Source organism: Chamaea fasciata, unplaced genomic scaffold (assembly GCF_029207755.1).
Source record: "Chamaea fasciata isolate MVZ Bird 193981 ecotype frontalis unplaced genomic scaffold, bChaFas1.0.hap1 SCAF_25, whole genome shotgun sequence".
NCBI classification, from domain to species: Eukaryota; Metazoa; Chordata; class Aves; order Passeriformes; family Sylviidae; genus Chamaea; species Chamaea fasciata.
In genome coordinates, this window is record NW_027094110.1 from 266,261 (window position 1) to 286,452 (window position 20,192).

The window sequence follows — 20,192 nt, forward strand, 5'->3', positions numbered from 1 at the left end:
TTGGACTGGAAGGACCTTAAAGGTCACCTTGTTCCATCCCTGCCATGGGCAGAGACACCTTCTACCAGACCAGATTGCTTCAAGGCTCGTCCAACGTGGCCGAGAACAGTTCCAGGGACGGGGGAGTCACAGCTTCCCTGGGCAACCTGTGCCAGTGTCTCACCATCCTGTTCAGCAGTGACTGCTCCAGGACCGGATGGGTCCATGAGTTCTGCATGGAGGGCTGTGCCAGAGCCTCTGGAGAGAGCTGGTGTCTCCCAGGCAAGTGGCAGCAAGGGCCAGCATCCCTCTTCCACACCAGCAAATGGTGGGTTCTTGGGGATGTCCTGTGCAGGGCCAGGAACTGGACCCGATGATCCTTGTGGGTCCCTTCCAGCTCAGGATATTCTATGATTCTGTGATCCCCAGGGATCCTCCTGGGGCCCGTCAGGAGTCAGGCTGCCTGCAGCAGGGCCGGCTCTGCCCTGACCCAGCAGCATTGTTTCTGCCCTGACTGTCTTTATTGCACAGTGGCATCTGAATGAATATTTTATTCATTCCCTTAAGAACATCTCCACAAATGCACATTTGAATAAAACATGAGGATGCATTTTTGGAAGAGCCATCTAACACTTCAAACAGCCCCATCATAGTGTATTAACCAGAGAAAAGACTGTGCTGTTGTATTTTTTATCTTGGTGATTCTAATGGGATCACCAAGATTCCATCAGACATGGCATGCGAGGCAGTGGGGAAGGTGCCCAAGGCCCCACGTCCCTATGGCCACGTGTGCCCACATCCACAGTGGCAGTTGTGAGTGCTGGAGGGATGGGGCAGCATGTCTGGATGCTGAAGCCATTTGCTCTACATCCCCAAAACAGGGATATATCTACTTACAAAAAAGCCAGAGAGGGAGAAAAAAGAAAAAAAAAAAAGAGTAGAGTTTCTTAGTGAAAGGTATTGGTGAAGTAGAAAGAAACCTGACCCACGGGCACATGTCCAAACACACAAGTGCCAGAGCAGCCACACGCACCGGCCACCTCTGTCAATCCTGTGAGCTGGACGAGACAGATTCTGCTTCTCCTCTGATAAGCCAGTTCCAGGTTTCTCCATTCCTGAGCACGGCACAGGAGTTGCACAGAGATGTTTTTGCATAGCTGAGGTGGTTCTAACAAAAACCTTTCTACTTCTGGAAAAGACAATGCTCTTCTTGTTTGAATTCATTGAAAAGCAGCAATAAAGCAAATGGGCAGAGAGGAGCAAGAAGAGCAACCGCAGGAGGGTGGAGGGGGCAGAGGTTATAGGGAACAGGAGCCAATTAAGCCCGAGAGGAGGAAATTTAGCACAAAGAAAATGTTCCTCCAGCCCTAAACTGGACTTGAATTCATCAGTGCAAGCAGCCACCGACGGCAGTTCCCTCTGAGATGCCACAGGAGCAACACTTGCAGAAGTCACAAGGGTGGCACAAGTTAGAGCAGCAAAGCACCAGGGAAAGGGAACCAGCTTTTGGGGAAGAGGACAGAGCAGATGTGGCCTGGATGCACCATGGCTGCGTGAAGGAAAGGGCACCAAAGATGTGACCCTTGGGGGCATCACCTGCCCCTACAGTGACACAGAGTTCACCATCCAGGAGAGCACTGCAGCCCCAGCTTGGACAAGGTGAAGTCCCTGTGAACAGCATTCCTTGGAAAGCTCCTGTGCTGGAATGGCTTGGCATCACTGCTGATGGGTAGCATTGATTTATAAAGCAGAAATAAATGAGCCTAGTCTGCAATTTCACTAATTTTGTCTCCCATTTCTATTTGCCATCTTTCAGCATAATGCTGGGTGGTTAATTATGTTTCCATCTTATTTCTCTGATAATACTGCACCTTGTACTGCTCAAAGGGTTTCATTTTACCTTTCATTTCACCTCCTAGCACAGCTCTAAATTTAGTCAGCTTGTAATTTGGGGGTATTTTATGCATTATGCTTTTAGTATTTGTAGGTAAAATGGAATCCTTGTCTTTTAATTCACTCTCTAATAATTCTTCACTAAGTCTTAATACAAAAGACTTTTTTTCCCGAAGACTAATTAAATGGGGTATAATTATAATACCCAGGGAGATGATATTGAAAGTACATTAACTGTGACAGTTTCCTCTGACTAATCACCCCTCGGGCAGCTTCAAATCTCATCTGTGCAAGCTCCCAGTCAGTTACTGCACAGATGCGCCAAGACAGAACTCGGCACAAGACTTCCCCACCAAGACAGGGTGGATCTGGGACCCTGATGTGAGAGCTTGGGCTCTGCAAGGTGCTGATGCTGCTGCAGGGGCTGATTTGTCCTTCAGGGACCAGCCGTGTGTTCACATGTAGAGAGAAGGGATCAGGATGTCCGAGGTCACTGGGGACCTTGCAGGGGACCCCATCACTGGGGACCATGCCTCCCCTGAGACAGAGACAGGGCATCAAAGTCCTTGCTTCAGCCCAGAGATGTTCCCATCACCATCACCATCGCCCTCTTCCTTGGTTTATTACTCCTGCTAGGACTGTTTGTCTGCCTGGCCAAAGGAAAGCATTGAAAATACAGTGAGTGGAAGAAGGGCAGAGGGCCAGAAGCTGTGGCAGGAGCATCCCTCCCTGGCTGCTCAGGAGTCAGAGGTAACACCAGCAGTCTTGCAGGCTGCAGCGTTTTCCTTGGAAATGCATTTACCTGCCAGAAGAGGAGCAGCAATTTGCAGTATTTGTGTACTCTGATGGTGCGATAGCAGCGAGGTCAGCACCCAGCAGAGACACCAAGGGGCTATTTCCTCACTAAACTGTGCACTGCAGTAAGTGAAAAATAAGCTTCAAGGGAACCTATTATGCAGACAATAAAATGTTTTTATATCAATGCAGGTGTCAAGCTCAACACTTCCAAAGAGGGGATCCTTCACCTTACGAGCCAACTACGAAAATGCTCAGCCAGGCAGGGATGCTCCCATCTACAGCCTGGTGTTTGCTACTGGAAATAACAGGTTCCCACTCAGCATCCCACAGCCTGGGCTCTCCGAGGGGACAGGACTCCAGGGGGGGACCTCACAATCACAGTCTGGCCTCGGGTTGGGGACATGGCACTGCAGCAGTGGGGGCTGCACACAGAGGTGGAGGGACAGGACAAGAAAACCTCTCAGCAAAGCCTCCTGTAGAAATTACTGCACCTTTCTTTAGGATCACTATGAGCTAATGAGCCTTTGCTGGCCACAACAGGCTTTCAGCTCTCCTCCAGAGCCACCATTGCACAAGCTGGTTGGGATTGGAATGGCCAGGGCAGAGTCCCCAGCCCCTTCACCTTGGATTCAGCAGCATGAGAAGCACTCCCAGAGCCTCACTTTGCCGCTGAGTGAAAAGATCTTTGGCAGATATTAAAATGAATTTATTATTTCACAGTCTGGTATTTACATCACATCTGGAGAGGGTATTACATACCCCGTTACAAAAACATCTCCATAATGAGTCCTGTGGTGGGAGCCAGGGCAGGAGGCAGATAGCAGCAATCACACCAGTGACCCCCTCACTGCCACGGCCCCCACACCATCTCCAGCTCCTCCTGCACCTGCACATCCCCTGCAGGGTCCCAGAGCGGGCCCAGAGCAGGGCTGGAGGTGTTGCTCCAACAGCCCCAGGGTCCCAAGCACCTCTGACACTGAGGGCACAGAGCTCACACTCTCCCCCACCGTGAGTTGCTGCTCCACAGGAAATGGTGTGTCCGGGAGAAGGTCATGAGCTCAGGGCCAGGAGGTGGTACATTTTTCTTTATTTTGGATTACTGCAACAAAACCTGGCTCAGACTGAGGCCCTGTCTGGGCATTTGCATGCCCCAGACACCCCCGAGCTGCAGACAGAGATCCCCTCACACAATTCTGAAATTCAATTGCAAACACAAGCAGAGACTCAGTGCCTGGAACTTGCATGGTGGAAAACATTAAATTTGTAACCTGATTAATGCAATTACCGAAGAAGGAGGAACCAGCAGCATGCGCCATGGAGATATCTCACCATCCCTGGGGGCCAGGGAAAGCCCAGTGCTCCCAGGGCAGAGCAGCCCCCAGTGACTCGGGATCAGGCTGGAGCTCCTAGGAACCCCAGGGCCAGAAGGAGCCACATGGGGAAGGGTTTCCCATAACCACTGACTTCCCAGTTCCTGACGGCAACTTGGATTCAGCATCTTGGGAGATAGGGAAAGGCGACTCACAGCAATGATTTCAGCTATTCAAGCTATTCAACTATTAAAGCCCATTTTGGAGGCCTGCTGCCTGCCTGCATCTGTATTGTCAACAGCTCTTACATAGTGGTAGTGTTTTATTTAGGAGGATTGGAAAACGAGCCCATTTCTTAGTTGGTGAATGTGTCCACAGGAAAGGAGGAAACCGTGGAGTGATGGGATTCTGGCAGCTGCACTGGGGCCCTGCCTGCAGCCTCCAGGGACGCTGGGGCTCAGCAGATGCTCTGATCCAGTAGCTGTCACAGTCCTGCTGGCGGGTGCAGGATGGGAGCCCTGGAGCATCCCACCCTGCAGGCACTGGGCCACATCCTGCTGCTCAGGGGGGCACCAGGACCCATGCCAAGGCTGGCCAGCCCGTGCAGCACCGCACAGAGGCTATCGAGTGACCTGTGGAGGAGAGGAGAAGTTACCCAATGCATCCAGCTGATTCTCCATTCATGAATTATCAGCAAACAGCCTCAAGAGGTGCAAATAAGATTTGCTCTTTACCACCTTATGGATAGTTTGTGATTTCTGTGCTCTGGCTGCAGCTCCCACTGAATCTGTCTGCACAGGGGACTGAGATGCAAATCCAGCCCTTTGGCACCACTCCAAAGCCACTAAAGTCACCTAAAATTACCAGAAGTCCTTTTGAAAACACGGGTCTGTGCTTCCAAACTGCCACCTCCCTAAGGAAGAGCACAGCACCCAAAAAGAGGTTGGCCATGGAGGGGTCTGCTGGATGAGGCAAGAGAGCAGGAGCTCCCGAGTCCTACTCCCATTCCAGATGGGAATGGTCCCAGTGAGAATTCCAGGCAGCAAAGCCAGAACAGAGGCTTTGGGCTAGGCTGGTAGCTGGGGGAAACCAACCAAAAAACACTAAAAGGGGAAAAAGATGACCAGCTCAATGTAGTGCTGCAGTTTCTGGTCAGTGACGGATGCTCAGGGCTGGAGGAACCTCTTTGGATGTCCATAAAAACACTTCAGCATGAAAGTGCTTTCTGTGCACAAAAGCAATAGCAGCAATGAAAAAAATCCCGACACTGCTTAATACAATAATTTTGTGGTGGGGGATGTGGGGCGAGGAAAATGAAAGCATAAGGAATAATTACACTCAACAGTATGAACAATGATTACAAAATTATGCAACTGATTAACCATGGCATATATGTAATTACTAATGAGTTTGATAAAATTTTAATTACACCTTGTTCCTTGGGGAATTCAGCAAGCCATGAAAATAATAATCGTGTAGTGCTCTGTCACAAATGATTGCCTCAGACGGGGAACGGGGACAGATTCAGGGCTGTGCCACTGGGTTGGGAAGGGGAACCTGCTGCCCCGGGTGGTGCTGGGGTGCAACCTGGACACCCTGGGAGCCCTGGGATGTTACAGAGACATCCCAGGATGTTTGCTCAGGGGTTGAGCCATCCAACACCAAGCCTCCCAGCAAGAATTATCAATTGGAAAAGCTGTGGGATCCACTCAGGGTTGTGGTACGCCTGCCAGCCCCTCCAGCACTGGTGACAAGCGCACAGCCCAGACCCTCTGCTCTGCTTCGGTGAGTCCTTGTCAGACAGTGTGTGCCCTGAAGGAGCTGGAGCGCTCTCCTTCCCCACAGAACTGTGGGTGCTCCTGCCCCAGGCTGGGGAAGGCACAGCTGGGTTTCCCCCCATCACCTGCTGGGGACGTACCTTGGTGGTCTTCACTTTGTTGCCACTGCTGCAGCTCCATCCCGAGAGGTCAGGCAGCACTTTGCATTCCTCCCCGTCGAGACACGGCTCCATCTGGCACCACCACTTCTGCAGCACGATGGAGGCTGAGGGAGAGGAGGGGATCAGGCTGCAGCACAGGGTGTGGCGGAGCAGCTCTGCCCACCTTTGGGTGACATCAGGAGTTACAGCTCCTCTCTCCAGCACAACTCACATCGAGGAGCCCTGGACAAGGAGCTGCTTCTCACCTGCCTGGCCTCACCTGACCCAACTGCTCCACCTGCCTCCGGAACATCCTGTTTTCTCTCACTACCCCAGGGGAAAAAACCTCAATGTCCTCTCTCCCAGAGAAAGTCGGGGGAGCAGTGCTGTTCAATAACCTGTTTCAGGTTCCACTTACAGAGCAAAGGGATTGTCTCCTACTATTGTGCTCTACTGGGGTCTTGTGATCCATGCCTCCGGTTTGGGCAACCCGAGTGGGGTCTCTTATATTTGGGAACAATATGACCTGAGCAGCTGAGGATAACAACCAGATGTGAAGATGAGGTCAGGGATTGAAAAGGATGGGGTTGCACCGTGGGGTACTCACCGTCCACGCAGGAGGGAGCTGCCCGTGTCGTCCCTGCCACCTGCCCCGGGAAACAGGAGCATTTCACCGTCTGGGAGCGCTCTTCAATCTTGTTCTTATTGCAGCACCGGTGAGCGGCGATGACTTCGCACGTGCCGGGCTCTACGTGCACTGGAGGAGGAGAAACAGCCCCCATCAGACCTCAGAGGCCTCAGGCCATCTGCTGCCCAGCGCCTGGAGAAGAGACCCTCGACTACCTCCTGCCCACGGCCCTGCTGGGCAGGAGAGCCCGGGACGTGCAGCGCTGTCCCGGCCTCTGGAATCACCCCAGGGCTGCTGGTGACACACAGGGGTCTGGGCACAGCATCTTCCCAGCCCACCTGTAAGGAAAAGGGGTGGCTCCTCCTCCACACCTCTGGCATCTGAGCTCTTGCTCCTGAGAGCCCCCACTCCCATCCTACCCTCCAAAATTCAGCCCCTCTGTCCATGACCAAGCCAAGAGCTTTACTGAAACTAATGAGCTCATTAGCTAATTGCAGCTGATAATGAGATGCACTTTGCTACAAGAGGGGATGGTGCTTTTGGCTTCAAGCAGAGCACCATCACCTCTGACCCCAGCTACAATCAATGCCTCCACCTCGCCATCACCCACACTCTGCCTGGAGAAGGAAGGATCAGCATGGTGATTCCACCCTGCAGCAGCAGAGAAATGTCACGGTGTTCATCAGCAATCCAAGCTGCTCTGCTGCTCCCCTCCCAGTGCCGTTAAAGTATTAAGGAAAGCAGAAAACCACTGTGTTGGCTGATCACCTCTGGGATCAGAGTTGAGAGCTGGTCAGCATCACAAATCAGTGCTTCGGCTGGATAATGGCCCACACAAGCACAATACAAATCAGCCAAAAAGGGCTGAGAGACTTCATTCCCATGAACCCAGAGATCCCTGCAGGTCTTGCTTAATGAGCACTGGAGGAGCAGTGCAGAGCCACACAGGGGCATGCCCTGGGTACGCGAGCCACGGGCTCCAGAGCTCCCTGCAGCTGCTTCTCCTTTAGCTGAGCAGCAGGAAACTTGGAACAAAATGCATATCAGATGGATGGTGTGTTTAACACCGACAGCAGGAAACCTCCTGAGAGCCTGGGATAAGTTCCAGAGCTTCTGGCATGCTTCTCCCTCCCATTTAACTGGTATTTCCCCACTGCAGCCCTTTTTAAAAAGACACAGCTTATCTTGTGGAACCATAAAAGAACTCTAAGAGCAAAAGGCTTTTGAATCCTGCATGCAAAAATAAAATAAAAATGCTGTCCTACTCTGGTTGACCTTTAAATGAGCAGCAGAACATGGGATTTTTATGGCATAACCTGAAATGACACATTTTGAGTGTCTCAGGGAGCGTGGGCACAGCTCCACATGTTCAGTGTAAAATACTGCTTGCTGGTGGAGAGCTACAAAATGAAGAGAAGTTGGATGCGTGTAAGTGCCAGGCAATGCCCAGAGAACCTCATTTCCCAAAAGAAAAGGTCCCAGCTGGCTTAAATGCCTTTTACTTCTGCTTTAGGTTGAGTGATGAACTCAAATAAGGGCAAAGACAGCCCTTTGATTATCAGCATAAGAGGGTGCTGGGGCCACCTTTATGGGAGCTGGTTCGACATTCCAGCCTTGCTGATCATCAAGATGTCACCGCGTTACACAGGGGATTAAACTGCTGGTGAATCATTCTTCACTGAGGACTCTCCTACTCTGTTTCCAAATGACCGTGCTTGGTTCATGTGGCTCTTTAAATCCAACCACATTCTGCAGGAAGTGGTGCTTCGCTTGGACAGAGCAGCACCTCCTTGTGCTGGGCAGGCACAAGGGATCTCAGGCACATGGTATGATTTGTGTGCAGGGCCAGGAGTTGCACTTAATGGTCCATGTGGATCTCTTCCAACCCGAGATATTCTACAATTCTAATATCAGACCTGGATGCCACAGGGACATGTGTTCCTGGCCTTGGACACTCCCAAGAATGGGGTACCCAGGGCTAGGAGAGGGGAAAGGCAGGTAGCTGCTGGCTGACCAGGTGAGGGAGTCACTCTGGAAGATGTGTTTTGGTTTTAAGCAATGAGGGGGGGGATTACAGGATTAGAACTGCTTTAACTGTCAGGCAAAAATGACAGAAATAGGACAGGGTTAGGTGTGAGGTCAACCAAGAGCATGAACAGTTTCAAATTAGCCCATAAACGCCCTTTCCAAGCAGAGGCATGAAGCAGACAGGAGGTGCCCTGGGACCCAGGTGTTTGCCTGTGCTGCAAGGTGCACAGCCCTGCCAGCAACTTCAGTAACACCAGCACCACCAGCACCACCAGCAGCCACCTCCACATATGTCCTCCCACATGCTCCAAGGAGCCCCCAGCCCTGGCCCATCAGGCTCCTGTGCCAGGCAGGACGGGCACAAAGGGCCGAGCACCACTTCCCAGATGTTTCTCTTCTCTGGACACAAACTTCAACCGTGGGTTCATATAACCTCTCCAGAAAAACACATCCATGCTGCAAAGCAGCATTTCAACGCTCAAAGAGGAAATCTCAAATTCACAGCTGGGAATAACAAATTAACATCTCAGAGCCACAGTGATGTTTTCCAGCAAGATTTTGAGTTCTACATCACTTTACACTTGTTCCATCTTTCTAGATGATCTCTGCAACAAGGGGGATGAAATTTATTTTTTTTCTAATGAAAACCTGAAGTGGAGAGTGTCCACCACATAACAAACGGGTTTTGTGATACTCATAGAAACTCGGGTGGAAAGATTTACATCCACTGCTCACAGAGCAAGAAATATTGCAATAATAGATTCACACAGATGTATCAGAGGTATATATGGATCACTATCTGTATCTCAGATTTTGCTACAGACATGAACAAATTCCTTCTTTAACTCCTCAGACCATCCTGGCTCACCAACCCACTGGTTTTAAATGCCCTATACTGAGTACGTACAACTTCTAACTCCAAGGGGCAGCTTTACAGCCCTATGGCTGCATGTTCCTACCTGTCCCGAAGGAGCAGTCCCATGACTTTCCTGCACACATGGACACCCCAAATGCCAGTCCAACAGCTGTCACAGTGGCACTGGCCTCTTGGTGTCTGTTTGCTGGATGCTGCCCCACATGTTTGGCATACTCATCCTTGCTGCCCAGACCCCAGAAACAGCAACTGAGCTCCTTGAGCCTGTCAGCATTTGCCCCCAGAGAGACGCCCACCTGCCCCTGGTGTGCACCACAGCCTGAGACGACTCCTCTCCCCACCAAGAAATGGGAGACAGAATTGCACCAAGCACCTCATCCCCATGTCACCTCTACCTCAGGCATCCCATGAAGACCCCAAAGTGCTGCCATTATCATGGGGACCCGGGTGATTGCACAAGCATATGACACATGCAGCAAGGATCTTGCCCCCCTACCTGAATGGCTTCTGTGATGATGTGTGGAGGCCAGTGTCAGTCGTCCCCACAGCGTGGTAAGGCAGAGGCTGAGCACGAAAATCCATTTGCTCAGGCTCTGTATGTCTCTCTCACTCATCCTACCAAAAAGAAGAAAAGATATGTGGAGGAAGAGGGACTGAGGAGGGCTAGGAGGTGCAGGTCCACTCACCAATGTTCCTGCATGCAGTGGTATGACTCCTGGACATTGTGAGCACTGAGGTGTCCTCACAACTCTGGGCTGTGGGAACATGGCCCTGGGAGAGGAAGGGATTCACCCACCACCCTCAGATGACCTCAGACTTCATCAGCAGCACAGGCCATTGCAGCAGGACAGAAAGAGATCCCACCAGCAGCAGTACAGGTGAGGGATGGTTACCTTTTACTGGGGATTCACGCTCACATCTGTGCATCTGCCAACCTCAGGTGGGTCAGGTCTTTGCAAGAAGCAGACATCAGCACATCTGAAAGGAGAAAAAAGGACATGGGCAGTGATCCTTGCCATCAGTGTGAGCCACTGTGTCCCTGCGAGTGGATGGGGACACCAGGGAATTTCACCAGCCCCACTTCAGGACACACACTCTCAGGTGCATGAGCATGTGTCCACCACACCCCTGAAACTTCTCCAGGAGCTCAGCCCATAACCCTGCTCACCGCTTTGAACAGCAGGACCTGCAGAGCTGCCCCTGATTTTTACTGCTGAGAGCACGAAATCAGGTCCTTTATAGCAGGTTATTAAAGCAGATGACAAACACTAAATGCACACCCAGTGTGTGTGGGAAGAGGGAGAGTAGATCAGCAGCGAGTCATTCCAGGTTCTGCCTTTCCTGTGCGTGGTTCGGTGCTGTTACTGTTCTTGTGTTACTGAGGTTCCTCGCAGTGATGCCCAAGGCTTGGCATCTGCAAACCGCATGCTGACAGAGGGATGGGCTGATGGTGCTGGATGGGCTGATGGTGCTGGATGTCCTGGGGCCAGCACCCCACGGGAAGCCGAGGAACGGGACAGCTGATGGCCAGTTGGATATCCAGCTGATTGCCAGCTGGACACACAGAGCCCACGGCAGCACCAGGACCTGCAGTCTGCTCTCCCAGGGCGTCACCTCCTTCTGGGGCTGCTCCTCCTTCCAGCACAGAGGCCAAGTTCATGCAACCACACCCTCAAAACTGCATCGGCTACGTCTGGACACATTGATAACCTCTCGGCACCACACTGGCACCACTCCCACTCCACGCAGCACATGCTGGGAAGAAGCCAAGTTCTACATCATCTAGAGCCCCCAGGGAAAAATGTAAATCCCAAAAGGATTTGCATCTTACAGCCGAGTTCTTTAAATATATTCTCTTCACTATTTACAGCACAGCCCTTCAGATGGGAGCAGCTCCAGGTGCAGGCAGCGGCACCAACAGCGACGACACCACTCGGCATCTGCCAAGTGACACGGTGACCTCCCAGCCTCCATCATCGCCTGCTGGGTCTGACCAGGCCTGGCAAACAACCATGTCCTCCATAAAACTTCAGTGCTGGATCACAGCTTGTTAACAAGACACCACAAAGACCAGAGGTGATGACGCTGAGGTTGGGAACTGCTGCCAGGACCAGCAGCAGGTGCCAGGGGTACCCCTGCCCCATGCCAAGCTTGCATCCACAGTCTCCCCCATGGGCAGTGCAGAGTTCCAGCAGGGGACTGGACAAACCCACACCTCTCAGAGAAGAAATCTTCAACTTTCAACTATATTTGAAATTTCTATCTGCTCTGGACCACAAGAGAAAGAAACAGATTCCTCTAATGAAGAGCCAGGACACAACGTGCTGACATTTTTAATCAAAACAAAGCGATTTGAAGTGGTAAAAAGGACATTTCTTGTTTTGAAGCATTTAAAAATGAATTGTCCTGTTTTAAACTGACATTTCAGAATGAAAAAGGCTTCATTCTGAAGTGGTGATTTAAAGTGATATTTTGCACTTTGATTCTCCCATCTGGAAAACAAAAATCAGAAAATGTCATCAAAAGTGTTGACATTTGCCCAGGAAAAAAACAAAGGTTTCTTGACAAAACCACATATTTTATGCTAAAAAAGAATTTAGAGGTAAGGAAATACTTCTAATTAATGCTGTGGGATGGTCAGCTTGGCCAGGAGCAGACTGAAGAGTGGCTGGCAGCATCCCACTTGTTGTCCCGACTCCATCCCTGCCCTCTGGGTGATGAGGGGCTGCTCCTGCTCCAGCCCTCCCACTGCCAGAAGAAATCCAGTATGATTCAATGTGCAAGAAAACTGTTGCTCCTCGAGGTGTGATGGGACTGTGAGACTCTCTTGAGGCTCCCTCACCATATTTAGGTGATCTCTGATGCTCCTGCAGAATATACTCCACATGAGGCTCCTCAGAGGGGGATCAAACAACAGCCGGTACTGTTGGAGTCCTTTTGGAGACGTGACAGCCCACTGTGCAAATACTGATGTCAGCTTTAAGCATGCACTATTTGCTCAGACATGAAGAAATGTCACATATTTGCTCAATGACAAAGCAAACAGCTCCTGCAGAGCTGCTCAGTCCCTCACCTGAATCCAGAGGCAGCGTGTGCCACAGCACTGCACCCAGCTGGGAGCGGGGCACGTGCCCTGCCACTCGGGGTCACGCTGCCCGGCCACGCTGCACACTGCAGGAGCTGTGTCCCAGCACACAGCTGCCTTGCCCCACGGTGGGGCACGTCCAGCAGCCCAGATGTGAGGACAGCAGACACAACGCTAGTGCAATTTTTGTGACAGTGAGTCCCCAGTGCCAACGAACCTCCCACGCACCTTCCAGCAGAGCAGGCAGCTCCCCATCAGGAGACCCTGGTTTCCTGGCTGCTGCTCCAGCTCTGGCTCCTCTTCATGCAGGGAGCACAGCCCAGCTCCCAGGCACCAGGCCCGAGCCCCACAGCACACACCAGAGCTCCTCTGGAGGAGCCCATCCCCACCTCCTGCCCATGGGACCCTCCAGGCCACGTGAGGTTTCCAGGAGACATCCCTAAACCTCTCAGCTGGACCAAAAACGAAGCACTCCACTGGCCGCTCCATCCCACAGAGGACAGCAACACGCTCCCAGTGCAAAGTATATTTAGTTGAGAAAGGCTGAGCTGTTTGCTATAACCAAAGAAGTTTAAATAAATGACAGTGTTATCAATAATGCAATCCACACTGTCCATGACATACTCTGAAGAGAAACCACTGAGCTGAGCAGAAGCCACGCTAGTGGCAGGGAGAGCACATGTTGTTCAGGGGAGCACAAAGACAAGGTGCATCCCAGTGCTCCATGCTCTCAGAGCTCCCACCCATGCCCAAACTCCCATTAGAAAACACAGCTCTGCAGAAATTGCTGTTTTGACAGTTACCAACCTCCAGTGTCGTGAGATTACAACTGCAAATGTTTGGTCTGACTTGAGATTTTTCAGCCTGAAATGTCAGTGAAATGAAGAGTGGTGTTCTGGCGTGTCAAAACACTTAATTTTGACTGAAAATCTTGGTATTCTCCATTCTGTTATGCGCTGTTTGGAACTCTGTGGTTGTTTTCATTAACATTTTTTAGCTGCTTTTGCCTTTTGGGTCTGAGCTGGGACTTGAAGGAACTGTCAAGTTCCCCAGTCTCTCAGACGATTGATCTCAGTTGCAACCAGCGTGTCAAGAGATGATGGTTCCTCTGTGGGTCCACGTTCCTCCCTGTAGGCACATGTGGGCATGGGCCAATATCCACGTGGGAGCTTCATCGAGGTTCTCCAGCACAGACGCACCAGAGGAACAGCCCCCTGCTGCCCTCCGGACAATAACTCTGTCTCACAGGAGCCAGGGACATTTTCCTCCTCCTCCATTAAAGGCACATGTGTAACTGTGACCCTCCAGCCAGGGTCCGCAGCTTGCTGGAGCACAGCCCAGTGCCCCACAGTGCTAATGAGAGACTCAGTCATGCCAAATTATGCTCCGAGTCCTGCCAGTCTGAAGCACTGTTTGCAAAGGTCTGTGTGAGCTGGATAATTAGCAGAAACAGTCCAAGCCTCAGCCTCATCCAGCGCCAGGATTGTTCCCACAACATCTCACCTGGGCAGGCTCTTTGCTGGGGCGTGGGTGTGCCAGCACAGATGAGCTCTCCCAGGTAAAGGGCACCCACACACCGAGCAGCCCCCCAAGCCTCTCCCTGCCGCAAAAGGGATGGCTGATGAGCAGGAGGAGGAGAGTCCTGCTTCCCTGCCTTGGCACCCACGGCATGGACAAACTCATGACTCCAGAAGGGAACTGGTACAGCTCACACTCTCCTCCGGGCCGCTGAGCCTCTACTCGCGGTGATCTGACCCGTGCTCATCCTGTGTCCCTCGAGCCACCCCATGAGGCAGCCGGCTCTCCGTGCCACTGCCCCACTCCAGCCTGGTGTTGGCCGGAGCAAACCCATCCTGGCAAGAGGAGCTACAGCAGAGAGGGAGAAAGCAGAGGAAGATTAAAGCCCCCATCGATCCTGTCCTGCTCAAGGTTTTGGCCGCAGGGACAGAGGGACAGCTTGTGCTGAAGGCAGCAGCAGTTTGGATCCACGGCCCCTTCTAGAGCAAAGGAGCATTCTCGGCTGCAGAATCTGCGATCTCTCCAGCAGTGCTTTGCCTCCCAGAAAGGCGAGTAGCTTCGCAGTGCTGGCAAAACAGCATCCGTGACGAGCCCACCCCCGGAGGCGGTGGCCGGACACGGCCCCACCGGACCCGAATCCCCGCCGCGGGGCGGGCAGGGGCCGTGGGCGCCGCTGCTGTCGGAGTCACCGCTACCGGAGCGCAGGGCAGAGCCGGCCCCGAGAAACTCACGGCAGGGGCCCTCCCGAGCCCCGCACCGGCGCCGAGGAGCCTCGGCGGGCGACAGGGGACCGGGACACCCGGGGACCGGGCAGCGACGTACGGCGGCCGGGCGGAGCCGGGGGCGCTGGACCCCACGGCGGAGCCCCGGACCGGCATCCCGCTGCCGCCGGTGCTCGCTGGCACGCCGATCCGACCGGATCCCCGACCCCGGTTCCCCGGCCCTCGTCGGGACCCAGCGTCCCCTCGGAGCGGCGCCGGGCCGGCGCTCGGCGCCGCGACGGGAGTCGCCCCGGGGGTGCCGCTTCGTTCCCCCCCGCCAAACTTTCCGCACGTACCTGCCGGTGGCCTCGGTGCGGGCGGGGGCCGACGCTGCCCATGGCCCGGGGCCGCTCCGCTCCGCCGGGTCAGCGCCGCCTCCGCGGGCCGCAGCCGCCGGGGGCCGCGGGCATCGCCGGGCGGCGGCGGCGGCGGCGGCGCGGGGCTGGGCGGGGGCGGCGGGCGCGGAGCCGAGCGGAGCCCGGCGGGGCCGGGGCCGGGGCCGGCGCGAAGGGGCGCAGCGCCGCCTGCTGCCGCCGCCGCCTCCCGGGGACCGGCCCCGCGATCCCGGGCTGGCGCCGGCACCGGCACCGGCTGCGCACCGAGCCGCCCGCCGCCCCCGCCCGCGGGGGCGCTGCCCCGCCCCGGTCAGCCCCGGTGCCCGTCAAGGCGGTCGGGGAGGAGGAACGGGCAGAGAGAATTTACCGGAGAAATTATTTACACACACGACCCCTTACCCCCCGCCACAAAAAAAACCAAGGAGGGTTGGGGGGGGGGGGTGATGCCCCCCCGAGCTCCGTGGGATATGGAATGGTGCGGGGATGGACGGACAGACAGCCAGCCAGACTGAATGCTCGCCCTGGCATCCTCCTCCTCAAAGGATGAGCCCGGTCAAAGCTAATTTACCCGAAAACTAATTTCCCCCGCCAAAAAAGGTGTGAGAGCTCCGCAAGCACGGAGCGGTGCCGAATGGTGTGGGGATGGACAGACAGACAGATGGATCCACTCCTGCAGCCCTCTTCTCCTCAAAACGTGAGACTGTCTTTAGTGTCAAACCACCAAAACTCAGCTTTCCTGGAACTGAAATATTGGGCTCTGCGGGGGACACAGGGGATTCCAACATCTTGGATCCACAACACCAACCTGGGCTAGCTCTTTCCCCAAGGCAGATCCAGGCTTGTCTGGAAAACCTCTCCTGGTGCCCTCAGGACACAGCTGGCATGGCTCCTCTTGCAACAGGCAGCAACAAGCTTTAAAACACCAAACAGCAAAAGCAAAGGTTAAATTTTCGCAATTGTTGCCAGGGATTAGACCTGCAACCTCAGCACAGCTGAGATGAGAGGCTGAAGTTACACCCACTCATTTTTGTTGCTTTGCTCAAACCTGTTTGCACATCGATGAAAGCCTTTGGTTTCTGAAGACAGCTCACTGCTTGCTCCTGGACCTTCCACCCCACCGCTCAGCTGGAAGTGTGGATTCATTTCCAAGACCAAGCTGAGTTACAGGTGAACAGCAGCTGTTTGGACAAACCATATGTGGCAGGTTGTAAATTGCCCAGCCATTTGCTTTCCATGGGATCCCAAAGCCTTTGTGCACCCCCTCTCCCTTCCCTGGAAAGGGCCCTGCTGCCCTTCCCAGGTGAGTGCCCCGTTGGGACCCCTGGCAGCCTCCTCAGGGCACCAGACAGATGGCAAGGGGTGCCCTGGGGTGACCCACCAGCCCCCGGGGGACCCACAGCCCCCAAAATGTACACAGGTATCTGGGGGAGAGTAACCCAGCCCCTGACAAGAACAGGTTACTTTGCTATGTTGTCCTAGGAAATGGAGTTCCTTTTCCCCCTTTATAGAGTCAAAATTACCCTACGTTAAATTCCAATTAGTTAGACTTGGTTACTCAAAAGAAAAAGGAAAAGCTCTACAAGATTAACCCAAACCCCAGTAATAAGATATTAAGGAAATACAAGCATCTCATTCTTCAGATCAGAGGGTTTTAATAATAATGACAAAAATCAATATGAAACTAAATTAAATCTGCTGTTTATATTCATCAGGTAATTTGATTGAGAGCCTGCCAATGCAGGTCTCTAGAGTGGTGATAAGTAAATACAAACATACTACTTTCAGATCACAAAGTTTTAGTGCAATGATCAAGAGCAAATTAAATCAAAGCTATTTTCCACACCAGCCAAATTCCAATTAAATTGGGCCAGATTATTTAATAAGGAAGCCTACAAAACCCCAGCTCTTTATTGATGTAATGATACAGAAATATACACTTGTTGCTTTCCAGATCACAGCATTTAAATACAGGGGAGGAATTAAGACTTCAGTAAAACTGGTTTAATTTAAATTCTGCTGGAAGTGAACACACTAATTCCTTCTCATCATCATCGTGACTTCTTACTGATTGTGCAGCAGCAGCCTTCAGCCTTGCTGTCTTCCCTGGCTGTGACTCCTCAAGGAGACCAGTACTTTACTGGATGAGGGGACCCAAGTTTCCAGTATCCATAACAAGCCAGGTTTGGAAAGGAGAGGAATTGCTCAAGAAAACCTCAGCAACATTTCCTGATGTATCCTTAGTGATAAATCCTGCTCCCATGTAAGAAATCTGTCACATGCCTGGAATCCTTCTGTACCTTTCAGGTGAGCAACCACCTTTTTTTTTTCTTTTTCAGGAAGAAATCTCATGGATTGGGGATTGGGGTACAGGAAGGGTTAGGGGCTAATGGTTGTGCAAAGGCAGATGGACATGTCAGAAGACTTCAAATGCTCAGTGCAATCAACTTATCTACAGCTGCTGATAGGCAGAAGGGTACAAATTATTTTATTAAAGCTGGAAAAAGCAGATGTCCTGACATTTTATTCCGGGGGAAGATTTATCACACCCTGTTTTCAGTGGATCATTGAAGTAAGACTCAAGTTTGTTTATCCCCTTCATCTGAGGAGGCCCCAGTGCCTCCAGGCTGTCTCAGCACCCAGCACCTGCCTCCAAGAATTTTGTTCCCTTTTCACAAGGTTTTGCTGACAACAGGGAATTTCAGTGCAGATTCCCAGCCAGGGAGAGGACCTCTGGGAAGCCTGGGCACTGCTGCAAAAGCAGGGAGAAGTCCTCCTCCCTGCATCATCTGGAATGTGGGTCTGAGCTTCCAAATGGAAAAGTAAGTTTCCCAAAGGCTCCATAAATTCCAGTGAGTGTTATTGTTATATATTTATTATTCTTCTTCTGTATTTCTACTGTCAGGTAATATTAAATTAGACCAGGAGGCTCCTGAAGACTTTGAGAGCAGAATTGCGAATGAAGATCCCTTGGGAGAGATGAAAATGGTGTGGAAGATTTTGAAGCAGCAGAGGGGGAAAAGCCGAGTGACCCAAGGAGGTTAATGCGCCTCCTTCCCCCCTCCCCTTTGCAGGAGGCAGAGGAAAGGGTAAAACCCTCTGGGAACCTGCACCAAATCCAGGTCATCTGCTCTGCAAAACGCTGATGTACTCACCTGCAGGGAGGTCACAGACATACCCAGAGCAGCAACGCTCCAAAGGCTTCTCTGCACTCCAGCAGAAACAGACAGGGAATAAAGATGTATGGTTGCAATCAAATTATCCCTTCAAAGAAATAAAAATAAATGCTGAAGTTCCCAATTACAGGAGACACACAAACCTTGGAAACCGTTAAGAATTGCTTCTTCTGTTGATGAATTTTCCAGAGTGCACAGAGCTATTTGCTGAGCTTCACTGTATTACGCTAATTATAAATTAATGCATTACTCATTACACAGGCTCTACAGACAACTAATGCACTGCTGCAAAGGGCCTGTTTTAAAACATCCTCTGGTACTTTTATGATCTTGATGTTTAATTTACTTCTGTTCTGGCTTAAATGCCACCAACATGTCATTCTTTCACAAAGAAATATCCCTGGCTTCATCCTACCTCCTGGGGGCTCAGCAACAAAGAAGAAAGATGAAACTTAAAAAGGCTTTTTCAATGCTAAGCAGTTGCATGAGAAATTAACTAAAATAGCATAATTTAAGGCTAATTCCTGTGTTACTAGTTTTTAAATCACTGTTTATCATGGCAGCACACTGGAGCGCTTCACCTGAAGCTGTGCCCATGGAAGGTGAGTGACACCCCCGTGCTCAGGGAGGGACACTTTGGGTGAGATGGGGAGACAGGGAGAGCATGACCATCCCAGGCAGGACTCCCAGAGGGATGGAAGGGCGAAAGGCAGAGCTGCTGACACCCAAAGTGGCTGTTTACTGGCCTTGGCCTCCCCCCAACTCTTGGTCTGACTCAGTCTGCAACACCTGCATCCCCAGGCCTTGTGCCAGGCAAACCTTGTGAAGAGGAAGATCAGCCTCGAAGATAAGAAGAAAACTTCACATGGATCTGTCTGGCAGGATGAATGGGGGGAAATGGAGCCCTCTTTCTTGGAAAAGAGTCTTTAGCACCGCATTGTTTCAGGGAGCATTCCTGCAGGAACGTGTTTATTTGTCAGACCATTCTTTCCATGCCATGCTCAACATAACGGAAATAACAAATATCGAGCAGGGTCACAGAAGTCAGTCTGGAAACTGCCAATTCTTTCTTTCCAAGGAAAGCGTCCTGGTGACTCAGCAGTACGGGCAGATTGGCAGCCCCACAGCGGGGAGACATTCACTGGAGAATCCAGTGATTTTCAGCCTCAATGACACGATGATATTGCACTCGATATCTGAGAGTGCCCCATATGTGACCTGCAGCTGGACAGGGAAGGCATCAGGAGCTGAGGGGAGGACCCGTGAATGCTGGAGAGGAACTAGAGGGGTGCTGGAAGGGTTGGTTTGGAAGGGATCTTAAAGATCACCTATTTCCAATCCCCAGGACGGGACCTTAAAGATAACCTAGTTCCAACCCCCCACCGTGGCAGGGATGCTGCCCACTAGATCAAATCCTGAAGGGTACTGAAAGAGCTTTAAAGCACACTGAAGGCCTTAAATCTTGGGATTAGAAGGTGGGAATACAGATACCACTGGGTCACTTCTGTACTGTGATCCCAATAATCTGGTGCAGCCTGGAGGGCTTCTCAGTGCTGCTTCTGCTTGAAACTTACAATGCAAAAGCCTGTGTTGACAGGAATCAGTGGTTCCTCTGTGAAACTGAGACACTGGGGCACACAAATTTTAAGAAACAGCCTCAATTTTCCTTTACAGTAGGCAAGTACTGTGGTTTCTTGTTTGTTTGTTCGTTTTTCTGTCACAGGAGTCCAAAGGCAGGGAGGTGCTGAGGTCAGGCTGTGCAAGCCATGGCGTTTACGCTGGCGACTCTTCCCCTCCCAGCCAGGGAGGATGTGTTGTTCTGGATCAGCTAAATCCGCATCCTGCTCACGCTGGAGCGCAGCATCCTGGGTGAAAGGGAGGGAGAGGTTCGG

At 52.1% G+C, this 20,192-nt stretch overlaps 1 protein-coding gene across 5 annotated transcripts; it reads right to left on the reverse strand.

Moving 5' to 3' along the window:
• Positions 1 to 3,740: 3,740 nt before the first annotated feature.
• Positions 3,741 to 15,222, reverse strand: TAFA3 (TAFA chemokine like family member 3). Of its 5 annotated transcripts, XM_066204071.1 has the most exons (7): positions 15,089 to 15,222; positions 10,322 to 10,406; positions 10,115 to 10,199; positions 9,925 to 10,043; positions 6,506 to 6,655; positions 5,899 to 6,023; positions 3,741 to 4,612 (listed from the first exon to the last, which is right to left on the reverse strand). In XM_066204071.1, the coding sequence occupies exons 3-7, from the start codon at positions 10,126 to 10,128 to the stop codon at positions 4,601 to 4,603; spliced, it is 420 nt and encodes a 139-aa protein (XP_066060168.1). In that variant the 5' UTR covers positions 10,129 to 10,199; positions 10,322 to 10,406; positions 15,089 to 15,222; the 3' UTR covers positions 3,741 to 4,600. The 5 variants fall into 5 exon arrangements, with proteins under 5 accessions (XP_066060168.1, XP_066060169.1, XP_066060164.1 ...); XM_066204072.1 differs by lacking the exon at positions 10,115 to 10,199; XM_066204067.1 differs by having other exon boundaries at positions 9,925 to 10,199.
• Positions 15,223 to 20,192: the final 4,970 nt, after the last annotated feature.